At 54.9% G+C, this 17,293-nt stretch overlaps 2 protein-coding genes across 3 annotated transcripts; one reads left to right on the top strand and one right to left on the bottom strand.

The window, feature by feature from the left end:
* Positions 1-1,115: 1,115 nt before the first annotated feature.
* TMEM256 (transmembrane protein 256) lies at positions 1,116-2,197 on the bottom strand. Its single transcript, XM_003791155.3, has 4 exons — positions 2,064-2,197; positions 1,749-1,780; positions 1,443-1,523; positions 1,116-1,345 (listed from the first exon to the last, which is right to left on the bottom strand). The coding sequence occupies exons 1-4, from the start codon at positions 2,146-2,148 to the stop codon at positions 1,202-1,204; spliced, it is 342 nt and encodes a 113-aa protein (XP_003791203.1). The 5' UTR covers positions 2,149-2,197; the 3' UTR covers positions 1,116-1,201.
* Positions 2,198-6,213: 4,016 nt separating this feature from the next.
* Positions 6,214-15,663, top strand: NLGN2 (neuroligin 2). Of its 2 annotated transcripts, XM_003791153.2 has the most exons (7): positions 6,214-6,732; positions 9,796-9,846; positions 12,039-12,188; positions 12,352-12,537; positions 12,657-12,849; positions 13,233-13,829; positions 14,578-15,663. In XM_003791153.2, the coding sequence occupies exons 1-7, from the start codon at positions 6,276-6,278 to the stop codon at positions 15,449-15,451; spliced, it is 2,508 nt and encodes an 835-aa protein (XP_003791201.1). In that variant the 5' UTR covers positions 6,214-6,275; the 3' UTR covers positions 15,452-15,663. The 2 variants fall into 2 exon arrangements, with proteins under 2 accessions (XP_003791201.1, XP_012661540.1); XM_012806086.1 differs by lacking the exon at positions 9,796-9,846 and having other exon boundaries at positions 6,612-6,732; positions 14,578-15,451.
* Positions 15,664-17,293: the final 1,630 nt, after the last annotated feature.

The following is a 17,293-nucleotide window of genomic DNA, read 5'->3' as shown; positions in this document are numbered from 1 at the left end:
CTACCCAGGGGGACAGATTAAGGCTCAAAAAAAAATAATAAATAAAATAAAAATCAGTGGAGTGTGGTGGCACTCACCTGTAGTCCCACCTACTTGAGAGAGTGAGGTGTGAAGGTTGATTGAATCCAGAGCTGCAAGCTTGCAGTGAGCTATAATCAGCCACTGAACTCCAGCCTGGGAGACAAGAGAAAGACCTTGCCTCTAAAAAAATTTTTAAATATGACCATCTTGGTGAGGGCTTTCCATACAAAGGGGCACACCCTCCACTGCCCAGCTCCTTCTCTGTTCTTTTCCTTCAGGCATGTCATGCAACTCATAACGATCCACCATCATATGAGAAACTCCTTGAGGGAAAGGACAGTGGCTATCTTGCCCATAATTAATCTTCCTTGTAATTAATATGCATCTGACACATGATCACCGCTGGCTTAGTAAATACTACCCCCTAAACATCTTCTAGTTCTCTCATGCTGTACTATTCTAGCTTGCTTTGCTATCTTTTCTCATTCCCTTTCTGCCTTACTCAGAAAAGGCCCACAGTTAAGACTCACTGCCCCAACCCCCTCCCTACTACCTTATTCTTTGTTCATTGTGTTTCTTCCACACAACAGAGCTCCTTTAAAGATCATCTCAAACACTGTGAAGCATTTTCTGACCTCCAATGCATGATGATCTGTCCCTGCTTTAAGCTCCAAAGTATATTGCAACTAATGACACCCCTCCTGTCCTGCGTTGCCTTAACCCTCACTTCTAGTTATGTGAGTGCCCAACAAATCTGTAAAACAGGGCTGAAAACCACCACCCTAAAGTAATCTTCAAAATCTAATGGGTATCAGAAACACAAGATAAGTTCATTAAAATACAGATTCCTAGGCCCCCCCCCCAGGGCTTCATTAGGAATCTGCATTATTTCAAGCATTCTTTATAACGTTTATGTCCACTGGTTTAAGAATTTCAGAATAAGTTAAATGAAGTGAGCAAGATTCCCAAACCCAAGGCTCACTGTTAGGAAGCAGAGGAAGTTCAGAGGAAGCAGGGGAAGTCTGGATTTGAAGTCAGAATTTGAATCCCTGCCCTTCCTTCTCCCAGAGGTTAGATAAGTAAAGACTCCAAAGTTTATTTGTATTTCCCTTTTAATCCCCTTCCTGCTCCAAATCTCAAAAAATCATCCAGTAAACTCAGTAATTAAACAAAAGAGAGCTCAAAGAGCCAAGGCCATCCATCCCAAGAGTAGCAGGCTCCCTCCCACAGGGGCCAAAGTCTGGATGCTGGGGTCTCCACTCAGGGCCTGGTAGTAAAAGCTGGTGCAGAATAACGTGGTTCCAGAGGCTAGTAGTAACCCGGCCTGAAGAAAACGGGGCAGGAAACAGAACTGTAAGTATAGGGTAGACTGAGAAAACTCAGTGGGGGCTTAGTCAGGGTTAGATAGGGGGAAAGATTACCAAGAGGGGCTTCCTGCAATGGGGCACCCCTAACAAGGCCAGGCTGTGAAAGAAGTGATGTTTGTTGGTTTTGTCAAAGAGCTGTAAGAAAAAGAGAAAAAGGGGCACGGGGGGCGGGTACTTCCTAAGCAACACAGGAGGCCTGAAATCTCGTGGTGACTCACGGAACCAAAGTTCTTTCCTCCACCCTACCCTCGAAGTCACAGCTTGCTCCCACACCCCAGGCTTGCAGCCTCCCTCAGGAATCCCAGACTTTATGCCTTAGTAGGCTCGCCGAGTCGAGCAGCCCCCGAACAGTTACTTCACCTCCTTTCCGTAGGCATCTGGGAATTGTGCGCCTGGGGAGTGGAGAAGAAAAGGTTACCAGTCCGGCCCCAATCTTGGGGAACCCAACTGGATACCGGCGAGAAAGGGAGACCCCCAGGAAGCTTCCAATTGGTGGAAACAAACATCGGACAGTACTGGAAACCAATTGCACCCGGCTAGGGGACTTTTAAAGGCTTAGGGCTCCGAGGGCTCTCTGTATGTAGGAGGCTGGACACTCTGCGTAGACTCCGCCCCTGCACCAGACCCCAGAGATCGCTTCAAGCTTAGTCCCAATTTCGTCCCCAGCGCCCTGACCGTGGGCGCCGTAGGAGGCCAACCCTAAGGCCCCAGCTCCGGACAAGGCGCCCAGGCGGCGAAAAGCTGTCCCGAGACCCGCCATGGCAGTGAATGGTCACGCGCTAGACCAACACCTCCCAGGCCACCCAAGAGGCCAACCAATCCCGATCGCCCATGCAAATAAGGTTCACAGGTGCCCAATCCAGGCCGTGTTCATTTCAGCGTTCAGGTCTCCACCCACGTACTGGCGTCTTTGTAAAACTGCTACGGAGTGGTGAAGACGTCTGGCGGGCGGAGAAACGATAACCAATTAGGAGAAAAGGAACGGAGGAGTAGGGGGCGGGTTTGAAGGCGGGACTAGAGGGTTTGCGTCACGGATTGGCCCACTTTCCAAGTTGATCGCCTCTCCGAACCCTCCCCCTCACCTCCGGCCAATTTCCAGAGATCCTGGTCCCCACACAAAGTTCCGCCTCTTTACCCCACAGGCTCCTCCCGTTCTGTTTCAAACCAGACCCACTCCCCCAAAGAGGAGGCTCCCCCACTGGATACCCAAGCCCCACCCACCTATGTCAAACCCCGCCCACTAGAAGATGGTTCCTCCTTCATGCCAAAAGGTGCCTCCTTCTCTATATAATGCCCCGCCCCTTATCATTCGACCCTTACCCCCTCAGATCACTTGAGCCCGGAGGTTGAGAGATGGGGGTGGATATCTACACCCTGCCCTGGCCCGCTATGTCCTTCGGTCCATCTGTCCACTCCCACCCTCTTTCAATGTCTTCAATTCCCCCACACTCCGGAGGGCGGGCGGGCAGGCGGGTGCTAGCGGGGGGTGTGCGCCGCTCTCTCGACAGGGGGCGGGGGAGGCGGCCGCGCGGTGACGCGCGGGGCTGCTGCGGCTGCTCCGCCGGCGGATCATCACTCTCGGGCTGGGATGGACGCGGGGCGGGTGGGCCCTGGCGCGCGGAGCCAGGAGTCCGGGCCTCCCGGCTTCTGAGCATCCCTCGAAGCCTATCCCACCCCCGCCTTCCCTCCTAAGAACCGAACCGACCCCAGCACCGGGGCTCCGGACACGGCTCCCGCCCTTCTCAGAATCCCCGGACCTCCTCCTCCCTCCCGCCCTCGGGATCGACTAGATCCCTCCCCCTCCCGGAGGATTCCGGCTGGATCCCTGCCCCTGCACCGCGGATCCTGCGCTCTCGTGCCCCTAGGGATTGCCGTGGACTCCTTCTCCAGCACCTGATCCTTTAGTAGCCTCCGCCTGGACCGCCTTCTGGTCCCTCAAAACCAGCCCACAGAGCCAGTGGATCCCCAATCCAGTTTTGTCTTGTTGCACCCTCTTTGCTCTACTGTCCCCACTGCGGGGTTCCCTGTTCTCGGGCTCCCCCGACCCCATCCCCTAGCTCTTCCTTTTCCTGGGGATCGACTGGATCCCGGCCCCGCCCCCCGGGGCTGGGGTGATCCCCCTCCCCCGCCGGGTGAGGCGCTGCGGTCCCGGGCTGGGCCTGCGGAGCTGCGGGGGCTCAAAGGCCTCCGCCCCCCTCCCGAAGGCCGTCCGCCCCCTACTCGGAGCCCTGGATGGAGGCACCACGGCCCCAGGGCTGAGCCAGGTAGGAGCTAAGCTGGGCAGGGTGGAGGGGGCTGCGGGCGGTCCACTGGGGTCTCCCTCTCCTTATCTCCCTCCCTGCGCCTGGTTTCCCCCAGCCTGCTCTGTCTGCGTGTCTCCGCCTAGGGATGCTCTCGCCGTGTCTCTGCGTCTTGGTCTCTTTGTCTCTGCCTCTCTCCAGTCCATGAATGATCCTTTGAATGGGCCCACAGACCCCGTGTGTTCCCATCTCCCCTCCCCCTCCTTTTCCCCTTCCCGGCCAAGCCATATTCACCACTGCAGGAAGTGGGGCCTGCGGCCTGAGCCCCCGTCCCTCAACTCTCCTCGACTGGGGGAGTCAGGCCTGGGCTAGAATGGAGAGAGCAAGGCAGAGGGATGGGGAGGAGGAGGGAGCAAGATGTGGCAGACAGAAATGAGGAGAGAAAATGGGGGAGACAGAGATGGGGAAAAGACAGAGGGGAGAAAGAGAGCATAAGCAAGCTTGCAGGAGAAATTTGGGGAAGGTGTTTGGAGGAGAGTAGAAAGAGATGAGAAAACCAAGGAGAGAGACGAAGACAGAGGTGTAAAAGGACCAAGAGATAAGAGACTGAAGGCAAGAGCTGGAGCAAGCTGGAAAAGGCCCAGGATAAATGTTCTGAAGGAGCGCTACAGATAGGAGAAAAATTGGGAGGGGGAGGCTCCAGTAATTAGAAAGGATGGAGAGAAGCTGGCTGATGGTGAAGAGGCCAGGGGCCCACAGTCCCCTAAGGGAGAGTGGGTGACAGGGGCAGGCCATGTTGGGGAGAGGAGGGCACCATGGTAGCTGAGGCCAGCCTATGTTAGGAAGAGGAGACCCTGGGGGCGCTAGCTCCAAGCCCCTTTCAGGTGATGGGAGAACAGGAGCTTAGGACAACCTGAAGAGGGGGAGGGCATGATTGGGTGTGTGTGGTAAGGATCCCTGTGTCCTCATCTCTGGAATAAATTGACACCTGCAGAGAGCCACCCGAGAGCTGGCGCCTGGCTCTGAAAACCCCGTGTCAGCAAACAGCTCTGGCGGCTGGTGGGGGGGGGGGCTTGCTGAAATAACCTAGGTACCTGCCCCCTTCAGTCTGATCTCTTCCCTTGTACTCCTGCTGCCCTGAGCACCAGGGCATCACAGCAGCAACTGTGGGGGCTGGCAAGGGGAAGGGGAGGTGAATGGTTGGGATGGGATGGAATGGAATGAGAAGAAAGATGAGAGTTGTCCCCAGGACATGGGTCAAAATGTTATGCAAAGAAGAGGTGTCTAAGGCTGTCCAAGATTGTGGGAGGAGGCAGTCAGTGGGTTCATGTGATGCCTCCCCAAGCCCACCTCAGCTTCTGTTCTCCCTAGCCAAAGGCCTTGTCTCTAGGACTAGGCTCTGATTGGCCAACTGGAGGGAGAAAGGCAGGTCTTTTAGGTCCTTGATGCACCCCATCAAGATATATACTTCCTCCTCTAGGCTAAGCTTGGGGGAAACTCTAGGACTTTGATTCATGCCTCTCCCTTCCCCCCATGCCCTGAATGAACCCCACAACCAAGTCAGACCCTTCCCCTCTTCCTCCAGACCCCCCCTCCAGGGTTAAAGCTGCAGCCCGTTGCCGAGGTAACATTGCGGGGCAGCATCTCGTCGCCCGGCAACCGGCTGCAGGATCACTCATCTGTCCCGGGATTTGCCCCTCCAGCATCCCCTCCCTACTCTAACACTGGCCTCAAGGCACCTCAACTTCTGAGGAAAGAAATGGAGAGGACCTAGGAAGAGAGGGGGTCCGGGCTGCATGAATCCTTAGAGAATTGTATGTTGAAGAGTGGAGGTGCTGGGCTTGTATAGTCCCAAGGAAGACCTGAGTCTGGCCTGGAGCAGGGGTTCAGTGCCATGAAATTACAGCTCAGGAGTAATTAACACATCAATTTCCTGATAATTACCAATACTTGGTATTTTTATTTTCTCTTCCTTGTCTATCTTGTTCCCTCCCAGGGAGGGGGGAACTGGGACTCCTGAGTCCCTGAGGAGAACCTGCTGGGAGGGATAGTGCAGCTGGAAGGGGCATACTGGGCCTTCCTCCCTTTCCTCTGGCTCGGGACATTTACCACATCTTGACCCCCACCCCTAGCCTGGGTCCCTGCTGAGGGGAGGAGGGATGCTGGACTGGGAGGGGGGAACTTGATCTGAATTCCAAGTCACTAACCACTTGTCTCTTGTTTCCCCATTTCTTTCTGTCTGCCCCATCCAATTTCCCTTCCCTTCTTCCACCTCTCCTCTGTATTTTTCTGTCTGTCTGTATCTTGCCTCCCTGTCCCGCTCTGTCTCCTGCAGGTCGGGCCTGTCTTCACCTGCTCCCACCTCTTTCCCCTTCCCCACCCCTCACCACCTCCATGGAGAGGAACAGACCCCTTCTCTGTCCAGTCTAACCTAGGACCCTCCCCACCCCCCTCCTCCCTCCTTTCCCCCCACCCCCTCCTCCCTCCTGGGGCGAGGGGGGCCTCCCTCCCTCTCCCCCCCCTTCTCTCTCTCTCCCTCCCCCCCCCCATCTCTCTCTCCCCTCTCTCACTCCCCCCATCTCTCTCTCCCCTCTCTCACTCTCCCGAGGGGGGGGTCCCGGGGAGGGAGGGGGGGTCCCCCATCAGCATGTGGCTCCTGGCGCTGTGTCTGGTGGGGCTGGCGGGGGCTCAACGGGGGGGAGGGGTTCCCGGCGGCGGCGCCCCGGGCGGCCCTGGCCTGGGCCTCAGCAGCCTCGGGGAGGAGCGCTTCCCAGTGGTGAACACCGCCTACGGGCGAGTGCGCGGTGTGCGGCGTGAGCTCAACAACGAGATCCTGGGCCCGGTTGTGCAGTTCTTGGGCGTGCCCTACGCCACACCGCCCCTGGGCGCCCGCCGCTTCCAGCCGCCTGAGGCACCAGCCTCTTGGCCCGGCGTGCGCAACGCCACCACCCTGCCGCCCGCCTGCCCGCAGAACCTGCACGGGGCGCTGCCCGCCATCATGCTGCCTGTGTGGTTCACCGACAACTTGGAGGCGGCCGCCACCTATGTGCAGAACCAGAGCGAGGACTGCCTGTACCTCAATCTCTACGTGCCCACCGAGGACGGTAAGGGCGCAGGCACACACACAGCCGGGCACCCCGTGGACACAGCCCACAGACGCACATGCAGACCCTCAGGCACTGGCACGGCTCCTGGGCTCAGGGCTAGACTTTTGTGGGAGGCAGTGCTTGCCAGCAGCTTCTTCTGCCTTCTGAGGATCGTAAAGGTGCCTGCCAGGCAGTCCCAGGCTCACATCCCACAGACAGACACTCCAGAAATTCTTTGTATCCACAGAGAGTCATTGTAAGGGTATAAGCACTGGACTAGGCTTATCCACATTGTCCTCAAAGAGGCACACACAGAGTCAGCCAGAGAATCTCAACGTGGCTACACTGTTCAGACACCTACTCCGACCCCCACTTCCGCCTCCAGGCCTGGGCTTGTCTCTGCCAGAATGCTCACTTTAGTGTAGGCTCTTCCTCTTTCCCAGGCCAGCATCCATCCATCATATCACATCTAGAGCCCTTCACTGAGCTGGGTGCCCTTGTCAGTGATTGTCACACCCTCCATGATATTCTGTCCTTTGACCCCTGTATACCTATGAAGATTCAGGAAAACTCCTGACTAAGGGGCCTTCCATTCACAGCGCAGCCCACCCATCCCCATCTTCCTTTGTGCTCTGGAGCTGCTGTTCTTATTAATGATCCCTTGTTCACTGCAATCTGCGCATACCCCCTAGCATGCTCCCCCTGGATAATTCTCCACAACCAACCTCAGCACACCAAGATTGATCAGAATACCTTCTAGTATGCACCACAGAGGATTAAAATGGGTTCCAGCTGTCCCAAAGACCAGCCTCACAAACAACCCCACATTACCCCTCTGACACCCATCTCACCACTCCAAAGCAAGGCAGCACCTCCAGAGAGACTGCTGCTATAACATCCCCCACAGCCTAGGTTTCCAGCAACCGTACACATAGACCTGGTACTCAGGACCCCTTAATGTACCCCTCACACACTCAACACCTCCACATCATGTACTCAAGTCCCACAATAGACTGTGAACCCCAGCTACTCAACTCTCAGATTAGATACCTAGCCAGCCTACACACTGACCATGTGTACTAATACCCTCACATGACCCTGCCCCTAGCACTTCTTTGAAATAATGTGCCCTGTCATCCACACAGACTAACTCTCTCTGGTGTCCCTGGATATAGATCATGTGCCCTAGAAACACCCACACATATACCCCAATAACACTGCACCTGGACCATGTGGTCCAAGAGGACACTCACACTATGGTCCCCCACCCCCTCAATGCTTCTCAAACATTTTTTACCCCAACTCCTACCTGGAGATCATCTGCAACATACTCTCCCTGCAGAGATCTTAATCCCCCAGAACCATGTTCCCTACCCCAACACACTCTACCCATCCTTCCCCAATCTCCAAGGCCCTCCACATAAGGACCACCCACTCCACATTCCTCTGCCCTCTCTAGGGCCACCTGTCCTGGTGTCCTACCCATGAGTTATTCACCCAGGTACCTCCACACACGCTGTCCATTTCAATGTTCCCCACCCCCACACTTACACATAGGCTGTGCACCTATCTTATAACCCCTGGTGTGAAACATCCATCCAACACTTCCCACCAAAGGACTGTCCCCTGCCCCCACACCACCCAGGCCCACAGCTATATTTTTAACCATCACTTCTTGTAGACCTACTTGGGGCCTGACACATCCAGGTGATCTCACTGAATCTTCACACCAGCTCTGGAGGGAAGAGGTTGACTCAGGCGCGCACCATACACACACGCATACACACACACTCTTCATATTCTTCTGGGTACACATGCCCTGATGACTTCATCCCCATCCCCATCTTCTCACAAAGCAGTCCTGTTCCCACTGGGTAGCCAGTTAGGAAAACCCTTCCAGAGTTGGCCTGGTCCTTACTGACCCATCCTTACCTGTACTGGTCCCCATACCATTGAGGAAAATCCAGCCAGCCTGGGGGACCTCCAAGACCTCTGGGTTTCTGCTCTGCCCTGACCAGTTCCCCCAATCTGAAAGGACGCTGGAGCTAGTCTCTGGCCCTAATCTGGGGCCTGTTCCTGTCCCTGAAGTTGGGCACTCTTTGTGCCTCCTGGCACCTTATGTGTCAGGCTAGCTCAGGGCACTGTGTGTTCTGTTTCCTATTTGTGGACTGAACCCCCAGGTGGGGAGGGAAGCTTTTTGGCAGTGGAGCAGGGGTGGGTAGATGGGGGTGGCTGGTGGCCTTGGTGGGAAGTTCACCATTTTGGGGGGAGGAGAGGAAGTCTGGGTAGGGGTGAGGTTGGGGGAGAGCGGAGGGATGAGTTGGAGTGGAGGGCAAGACCTGATGACCCCTGTCCCTGCTTTGCCTACACTGGGGAGCTGGAGGAAAAAGCCAGGCCTGTGAGTGTGGATAGAGGAGAAGTGCTGGTGGGTGAGACTGGGTAGGGGGCAGACAGCCTTAGCTGACCTACCCACAGCCCCCCCAGTGGGGAGTGGAAGGCTTCTGGGACTGAGGTATGGGGGCAGGTTGGCCCCCAAACCCGTGATACCCGCTGCCCTCCAGACTGGTCCAGAGGGAAGCAGAGTCCTTTCTGCTGTACCCTGTCCTCCCTATAGCCCTGGTGGGGTAGCAGGCAGGTGCTTGGCTGTGTGGCAAGCTGGCCTTGGTCTTGTGGGGCTCCAGGGCAGGCTTCCCCTCCCCTGCCACCCTGCTTCTAACACCGTTTCATTTCCAGCAATTAGCAAACACACTCATAAGCCAAATCCTTTCCAGACAAGTCAATATCTCTTAAGACAGGCCTCAGCCCTCTCAGGCACCCACCCCCCCAAAACCAGCCTTTTCTTTGGGGCATGACTTTTTCTGGGGCGGGGAACAAAATTGGGTTGTTGTAGAAACGTTTTTCTCTTTTCTTGGTTTCTTTTTCTTGCAAACAAATTTTGCTTTTTTTGGCTTATTTTTTCTGCCTCCCCCACCCTCCCCTTTTCTGCTTTCTGTCCTCCCCTCCCCATCCACTACCTCCCCCGACCCCCATCTTTCCCCACAAAATTGTCCTTTTTTCTCTGTTTTGTGTTCCCGGTCTTAGGTCCGCTCACAAAAAAACGTGACGAGGCGACGCTCAATCCGCCAGACACAGGTAGATTTAAAAATCCCGCTGCTGCATGTGGTTGCTTATAAGAGGACGTTCATGGCCCTGCCCCTAACTAAATGTCCCCACAGCCCTCAAGGCCCCTTAGCTGTTCTCCCAACTAAAAATGAAAAAGAAAAGAAAAGAAAAATTTTTAATAATTGGAAAAGAAATTATGAAAACTTCAAACAAAATCTGAACAATGTTGGACCCATTAGAAAACCTGTGAAAAAGTCTAAACCTGGTGAAAAAAAAAAGAAATTGGAATGTCAGAAAAAAGCCAAAGAATTGGATAAAATGTTAAGTGTTTGAAAGAAATTTGGACGGTTTTGAAACTTATGGAATATAACATTTGAAAAAATAATTTTAGGGTGGCACCTGTGACTCAAAGGAGTAGGGCGCCAGCCCCATATGCCAGAGGTGGCGGGTTCAAACCCAGCCCTGGCCAAAAACTGCAAAAGAAAAATAAAATAAAATAATTTGAATTTGGAGCAAAATAACATTTGAAAAAAATGTATAAGTTGGCAAATTGACACAATCGAGACATCAAAAACCTGCTGCAATTTCTAAAAGCCTGTCAGACGCAGAAAACGCAAACATTTGACATGAATTAAAGAATTTGGAAATTTTTGAAAACAGGGCCCAATATCTTGAAGTTTCACACAAAATTTTGAAAAAAATATGCAAAGAATTTTTTTCTTTTTTTCTTTTTTTCCAAAATGGATCTTTTTGTTTTTTCTTTTCTTGTTGAATCTGCCCCGAGAGCTTCTTGCTTTTTGGTTGTTGTTTTTTTCCTTCTTTCTTTCTTCTTTCTTGATCCTGTTTTTTGTTGTTGGTTTTGAATTCTTGTTGCCCCAGCCCCTCTTCCTGCCTCCTTCCCTTTCTGACCACCATCCCCACCCCCAACACTGGGAGAGGGGTGGGGCAAGGGTGGGGAAGAACTGAGGACATTTAGGACAGGACCTTGGAGGGAGGGAGATTTCAGCCTAAAACTGCTGGGAAGTCACTTGGGGTTCAAGAACAAATGAAGGGAAGAATGGGATTTGGGGAGGACATAGGGTGCTGCCCACCTAGGAGCTCTGGCTGATGCCGCCAGGAGCATGGAAGCTGCAGGGGTCTAAGAGATAAAAGACAGGTTGAGAGTCAAGGGGCTGTCTAGTGACCTTCAGGTTGATCTTCTGGCAGGAGGAAAGTTTCTACCAGGATGAGGGAGATGAGCAGAGCTGAAACCAGGTGTGCAGGGAGGCTCAGGCCCGGCTTTTGTTTGCTGAGTGTCCAGGCTAGTCAGGGATGAGAGGTGTAAAGAAAGGTCAGGGGTGACCCCCAGCTCTGGCACCTTGGTCAGATCATGAGAGAGCTGCAGGGGAGAGTACATAATCTTGGGACCCTGGAAGCCCTCTCAGATTCCCACGTTCTTCTGGAATTAGTCACCCCTCAGCCTGGTCTGAAGTGTCTCAAGGGCCAACCACATGTGGCAGTGATTAGGGATCCTTTTGGGACAGCAAGAGAGGGGATCCAGTGCAGAACCCAGGGTTCAGGCCAGTTTTCAGGGGTCCAAGTCTAGAGAACATCCTGACTTCACTAAGCAGGCTCTTTCCCACCCTGCCTCCTGCCACAGTAATTAGGCTGGGGGTTGCCATGGTGACTAGGGAGGTGACCTAGAAAGGAATTAGGGCAGGGAGGAGACCAAGCCCCCAGGGACCCTAGGTCTGGCACCCCCTCACCCACAGACCAGGGTACCATGTGGAGCAGAAGCCTAAAGGCCTGAGTCAAGAGGAGATGCCAGGACCATCCCAGCACCTCTAGCTGTAGTTCTATCCTCAGGAGCCCGCTCTTCCCAGGAGCAAGAAGGAGATTTGCTTCGTGTGTGTGTAGGAGGGCCTTCTCTGGATCTAGCAGGTGCCCTAAGGAGGGCCGCCTTCCACCCCCAGCCTCTGTTGGGCTTCTTGGAAGGTCTCCCCAGCATTCAGTGAAGTGCTGTTGGGTTAGGCTATCAGGGGATGCTGGAGGGACCTTCTGCCAGGACTAGCTGGGGAGGGAGGAGGGGAATCCGGTCTTGCCCCCCAGGGATGGGAGTGACATGTCTCCAGAGCTCCAGGCTGATCTTCAACAGGCTTGGGAGCTGGGCAGTGCTTCTTCCGGTCTGACCGTGTCCTTGTCCCTGACCCCCTGGACCACCTGCACACCCCTTCCCCATGCAGATATCCGTGACTCTGGGAAGAAGCCTGTGATGTTGTTTCTACACGGCGGCTCCTACATGGAGGGCACCGGGAACATGTTTGATGGTTCAGTCCTGGCCGCTTATGGCAACGTCATCGTAGCTACACTCAACTACCGTCTTGGGGTGCTTGGTGAGGGTGGGCAGCCAACTCTGGAGGGTGGAATCTGGGAGGTGGGCCTGATGGGCAGGGTTCCTCCAAACCCAGCAGAATGGGGTCAGGGCTAGACTGGGCTGCCCAGAAAGGGGACAGGGACACTGTGACACCTTCAGGGATCCCCTTCTTCTGTCCCCAGGTTTTCTCAGCACCGGAGACCAGGCTGCAAAAGGCAACTATGGGCTCCTAGACCAGATTCAGGCCCTGCGCTGGCTCAGCGAAAACATTGCCCACTTTGGGGGTGACCCTGAGCGTATCACCATCTTCGGGTCTGGGGCAGGAGCCTCCTGTGTCAACCTTCTGATCCTTTCTCACCATTCGGAAGGTACCAGCAGTGTCTCCTGACTGCCCTGTCCTTCCCTCTTCCCACAGTCCTAACCCTGCCAGCTCCCTTTTCTCTTTCTGGCTGATACAGCCTGGCCTGAGATCTGCCTGTCTCACCAGGGCTGTTCCAGAAGGCCATTGCCCAGAGTGGCACAGCAATTTCTAGCTGGTCAGTGAACTACCAGCCGCTCAAGTACACGCGGCTGCTGGCAGCCAAGGTAGGCTGTGACCGGGAGGACAGTGCTGAAGCTGTGGAGTGTCTGCGCCGGAAGCCTTCCCGGGAGCTGGTGGACCAAGATGTGCAGCCCGCCCGGTATGGGGGTGGGAGGGGGAGGGGGAGGGGCCCACATCCAGGCCTTCACTCTCCTTGCTGGTTTCTAAAGAGGTTGAGGTGAAAGGTGCCTTTGGGTGTTCCATTTGGCAGGATAGGAGGGCTTCAGGCCCCTCTAGTGCCCTCCTCTTGGAAGCTTTCCTTCACTGGAGGATCTTGGACAGAGCAAATGAGCATGGGGTGCCATCGAGTGCTCCAAGAAGACGTATGGAGGGGCCAAGCGCCCGGAAAGACTCATGAGAGGCTTTCTAGTAGGGCAGAAGGATCTTTCAGGCAGAGGGAAGCACCTGCATGTGAGCTTAGCTGGCCATGGGCTGAGAGGAGGCGGGTGAGCAGGTGATGAGACCCTGCCCCCTTCTCCCTAGCTACCATATCGCTTTTGGACCTGTGGTGGATGGTGATGTAGTCCCTGATGACCCTGAGATCCTCATGCAGCAAGGAGAATTCCTCAACTACGACATGCTCATTGGGGTCAACCAGGGAGAGGGCCTCAAGTTCGTGGAGGACTCTGCAGAGAGTGAGGACGGCGTGTCTGCCAGTGCCTTTGACTTCACTGTCTCCAACTTTGTGGACAACCTATATGGCTACCCAGAGGGCAAGGATGTGCTGCGGGAGACCATCAAGTTTATGTACACGGACTGGGCTGACCGGGACAATGGCGAGATGCGACGTAAAACCCTGCTGGCTCTCTTTACTGACCACCAGTGGGTGGCACCAGCTGTGGCCACTGCCAAGCTGCATGCCGACTACCAATCCCCTGTCTACTTTTACACCTTCTACCACCACTGCCAGGCTGAGGGCCGGCCAGAGTGGGCGGATGCAGCACATGGGGATGAGCTGCCCTATGTCTTTGGTGTGCCCATGGTGGGTGCCACTGACCTCTTTCCCTGCAACTTCTCCAAGAATGATGTCATGCTCAGCGCCGTAGTCATGACCTACTGGACCAACTTTGCCAAGACTGGGTGAGGGCCAAAGGGGCTGGGTGGGGCTGGGTGGGGCTGGGGCACCCTCCCTCCTTCGTGTGGCTATCACCTGCTGAACACCTTCTCTGTACCAGGCACTGAACTGAGTGTTAGAGATTTAGCAATGTTCTAGAGGGCCTTGTCCTTTCTGGGGGTAGGCTTACTTAGTGCCTTTGGTTTGGTGTCTGTATCTCCTTCCTCCCTTGCCTTCCCACTCCCCTACCCCCACCCAGTGTTCTGCTACTCTTTCTGACTACTTGGCAGTGTGTGTCTGAGTATGTTTAAGAGTTTGTGTCTTTCTATTTCTTTATTTCTGTCTCTGTCTCTCTTAAAACCCATTGATATCTCTCCCCTCCCCTCTGCTGCCTGATCTGTTTATTTTTCATTGTCTCTGACTGCTGGCTGGTTTCACCCTGGCTATCTCTGGTTTCCATGTATCTTTGTCTCTCTGTTCCTTTCTGTCTCTATCTCACTCAGCCTCAGCTTCTGCCTCTTCCTTGCTATCTCTTTGTCCCCATTTCTGATCATCTCTGGCAGTCTGTCTCCATCCCTATTTGTCTCTCTGTCCCTATCCATGGAAGATTCTCTGTCTCTCTGTACCCATCTCTGCCTTTCTGCCTCTATGACTTTTTCTGTGACTTTCTTATTGTCTCCTTGTCTCTCCAAATCTATGTCTCCCTCCCCATTGCCACCCACCCTCCTTCAGAGCCTTGCCCTCACTCCTTTTCCTGCGCTCCTGTGCCCACAGCGACCCTAACCAGCCGGTGCCACAGGATACCAAGTTCATCCACACTAAGCCCAACCGTTTTGAGGAGGTGGTGTGGAGCAAGTTCAACAGCAAGGAGAAGCAGTACCTGCACATCGGCTTGAAGCCACGTGTGCGTGACAACTACCGTGCCAACAAGGTGGCCTTCTGGCTGGAGCTCGTGCCCCACCTGCACAACCTGCACACAGAGCTCTTCACCACCACCACGCGCCTGCCTCCCTATGCCACTCGCTGGCCACCTCGCCCACCCGCTGGTGCCCCAGGCACACGCCGGCCCCCACCGCCTGCCACCCTGCCACCTGAGCCCGAGCTTGAGCCAGGCCCAAGAGCCTATGACCGCTTCCCTGGGGACTCACGGGACTACTCCACGGAGCTTAGTGTCACTGTGGCTGTGGGGGCCTCCCTCCTCTTTCTCAACATCCTGGCTTTTGCTGCCCTTTACTATAAGCGGGACCGGCGGCAGGAGCTGCGATGCAGGCGACTTAGCCCACCTGGTGGCTCAGGCTCTGGTGTGCCTGGTGGGGGCCCCCTGCTCCCTTCCACTGGCCGAGAGCTGCCACCAGAGGAGGAGCTGGTGTCATTGCAGCTGAAACGGGCTGGTGGTGTTGGAGCAGACCCTGCTGAAGCCCTGCGCCCTGCCTGCCCACCCGACTATACCCTAGCCCTGCGCAGGGCACCGGACGATGTGCCTCTCTTGGCCCCCGGGGCCCTGACCCTGCTGCCCAGTGGCCTGGGGCCACCACCACCACCACCGCCCCCCTCTCTCCATCCCTTTGGGCCCTTCCCCCCTCCTCCCCCAACTACTACCAGCCACAACAACACGCTACCCCACCCCCACTCCACTACTCGGGTATAGGGGGCAGCTTGGGGAGGTCTTCCTCCCCAGCCCTCCCTTGCCAGGCCACTCTGAAGGCAGGGAGGAGGACTTGGCAGTAGGCTTTTCTCCTGTGGAGTTGTCACTCATCTTCAAGCAGCATTAAGGTGGACATGGGATTCCTTACTGGGATGTATGTTTTTCCCATGCAGAGAGGCTCACTCATTCTTTTCTCTGGACCTGGGCCTTTGAACAAGTGGGGGGTGTTTTTTCCCCTCCATTGGGACACCAGTCTTCGGTGTGTGGAAATGTGGAAGTATTTTCCCACATGGAGGTGTGCTTTCTCATGAGGGGGTGTGTTTTCCCATGTGCAGGGTGAGGTTTTTTTTTGCCACCCTGGACACATGTTGGTACCCTCAAAGAATTTCTGCGGGGATTTGTACCCCAGAATCCTGTTCCTTCATGCCTTCTTCCTCCTCCTCCCTCCTCCCTCCCCCTGGAGACCCTGGAAGTGGTGTGTTCACATACAGTGACCCTTGGCCACCAGATGACACAGGGTGGTGCCTGGGAAGCATCAAGGAAATCATAGCTCCCCTCGCCCCCGCCCTACCCCCCACTCCAGCAAGCATGTCTTTCCCCATGGCACAAGTCAGATGAAGCACCTTCTCCCAAGAAGGCCCTCATAGGGGACAGACACAGATTTCTTGCTGAGGTGGAAAGAGGAGATCTGTGCATCCCAGTGCTGCCTGGAAACTTATTTTCCCACAGTCCAGGACACATTTCTCCAAGTAGAAACATGTTCTTGCATGTGGATACATGTTTTCCCAGGCAGAGGGTCCCTCTCTCCCCAGAACTCCCTGCATCTCCCAGGGCTCAGGCCTCACTGAATTCCTCCCTACACAGCAGGTGGGAACAGCCTTGGATTAACAGGATATTGACAAAGCTATGGGTACAAACCCTAGGGAAGGGCTCAGCCCTCCCTGCCCCAGAGATGCTGAGTTGGAGAAGGGAGAGCGTGGCACATGCCACCCACAGAGGCCATGCATGTTTGACCAAAGCCCTCATCAGGCTCTGAGGACAGCCTTTCCCTAAGTCCTGAGATCATTGTTCATCCATGCCAAACTGGGTAGGTGGGTTTGAGGGGGAAAGACCACCCCAAATATGTCAAGGATTCCCCAGTCCTAAACTGGGAAATGGGGAGGAGATGTGGCAGCAAAGGGGGTTCCCGCCTGTGTCTCTTCTCTCCTTACTGGGTCATACCCCCTCTCTGCCTCAGTTCCCCATGCCCCTCCATCTCTGTCCCTCTTTGAAGCTGTCTCCATCTCAGTGTCAGACCAGCCTTCTCCCCTCAGCTGACCACCCCCCCAGTTTTGACCTGTCTCCCTTGGCTGAAGAGGAGAGAAGGAGCAGTGGAGGGGAAGTAGCAGGAGAAAAGTCTCACCAGACAGGCTGGAGAAAATGAGGTCAACTGTGCCAAGGAACAGATGGGAGGTATGGAAGGGGAGAGACAGGAATTTGAAAGGAAATGTGTGGCATGACTGCCCAGAGGTCCCTGGGTGCAAGCCTCTGGGGAAAAGAGTTATGTCAGGAAGGGTTTTAAGGGACACCAGTAGAGGCAGGGAGAATTCTCTGTTGGCATGTTGTGGGATGTTAGTGCCAAACTTAAATAGGAGGTGGGATGCTGTCTTCCACTGACACCCAAATCCAAAATCCCTGGTCTTGAGTCCCCAGAACTTTGCCTCTTGATTGTCCCTTCTCCTACCTTCATCCATGGAAACTTAGTTCTTTTCTGAACCTTTCCCCTGCGTGGTCTAGCTCCTCTCCAAACAGCCATGACCTCCAAATGCTAGAGACCTGAGCCCTGAACCCTGTAGACAGATGCTC

This window comes from Otolemur garnettii, unplaced genomic scaffold, assembly GCF_000181295.1.
Source record: "Otolemur garnettii isolate 467f Iridium unplaced genomic scaffold, OtoGar3 scaffold00046, whole genome shotgun sequence".
Lineage (NCBI taxonomy): Eukaryota > Metazoa > Chordata > Mammalia > Primates > Galagidae > Otolemur > Otolemur garnettii.
The sequence above is the reverse complement of the archived record's forward strand: the minus strand, read 5'-3'. Positions and strand labels throughout refer to the sequence as shown.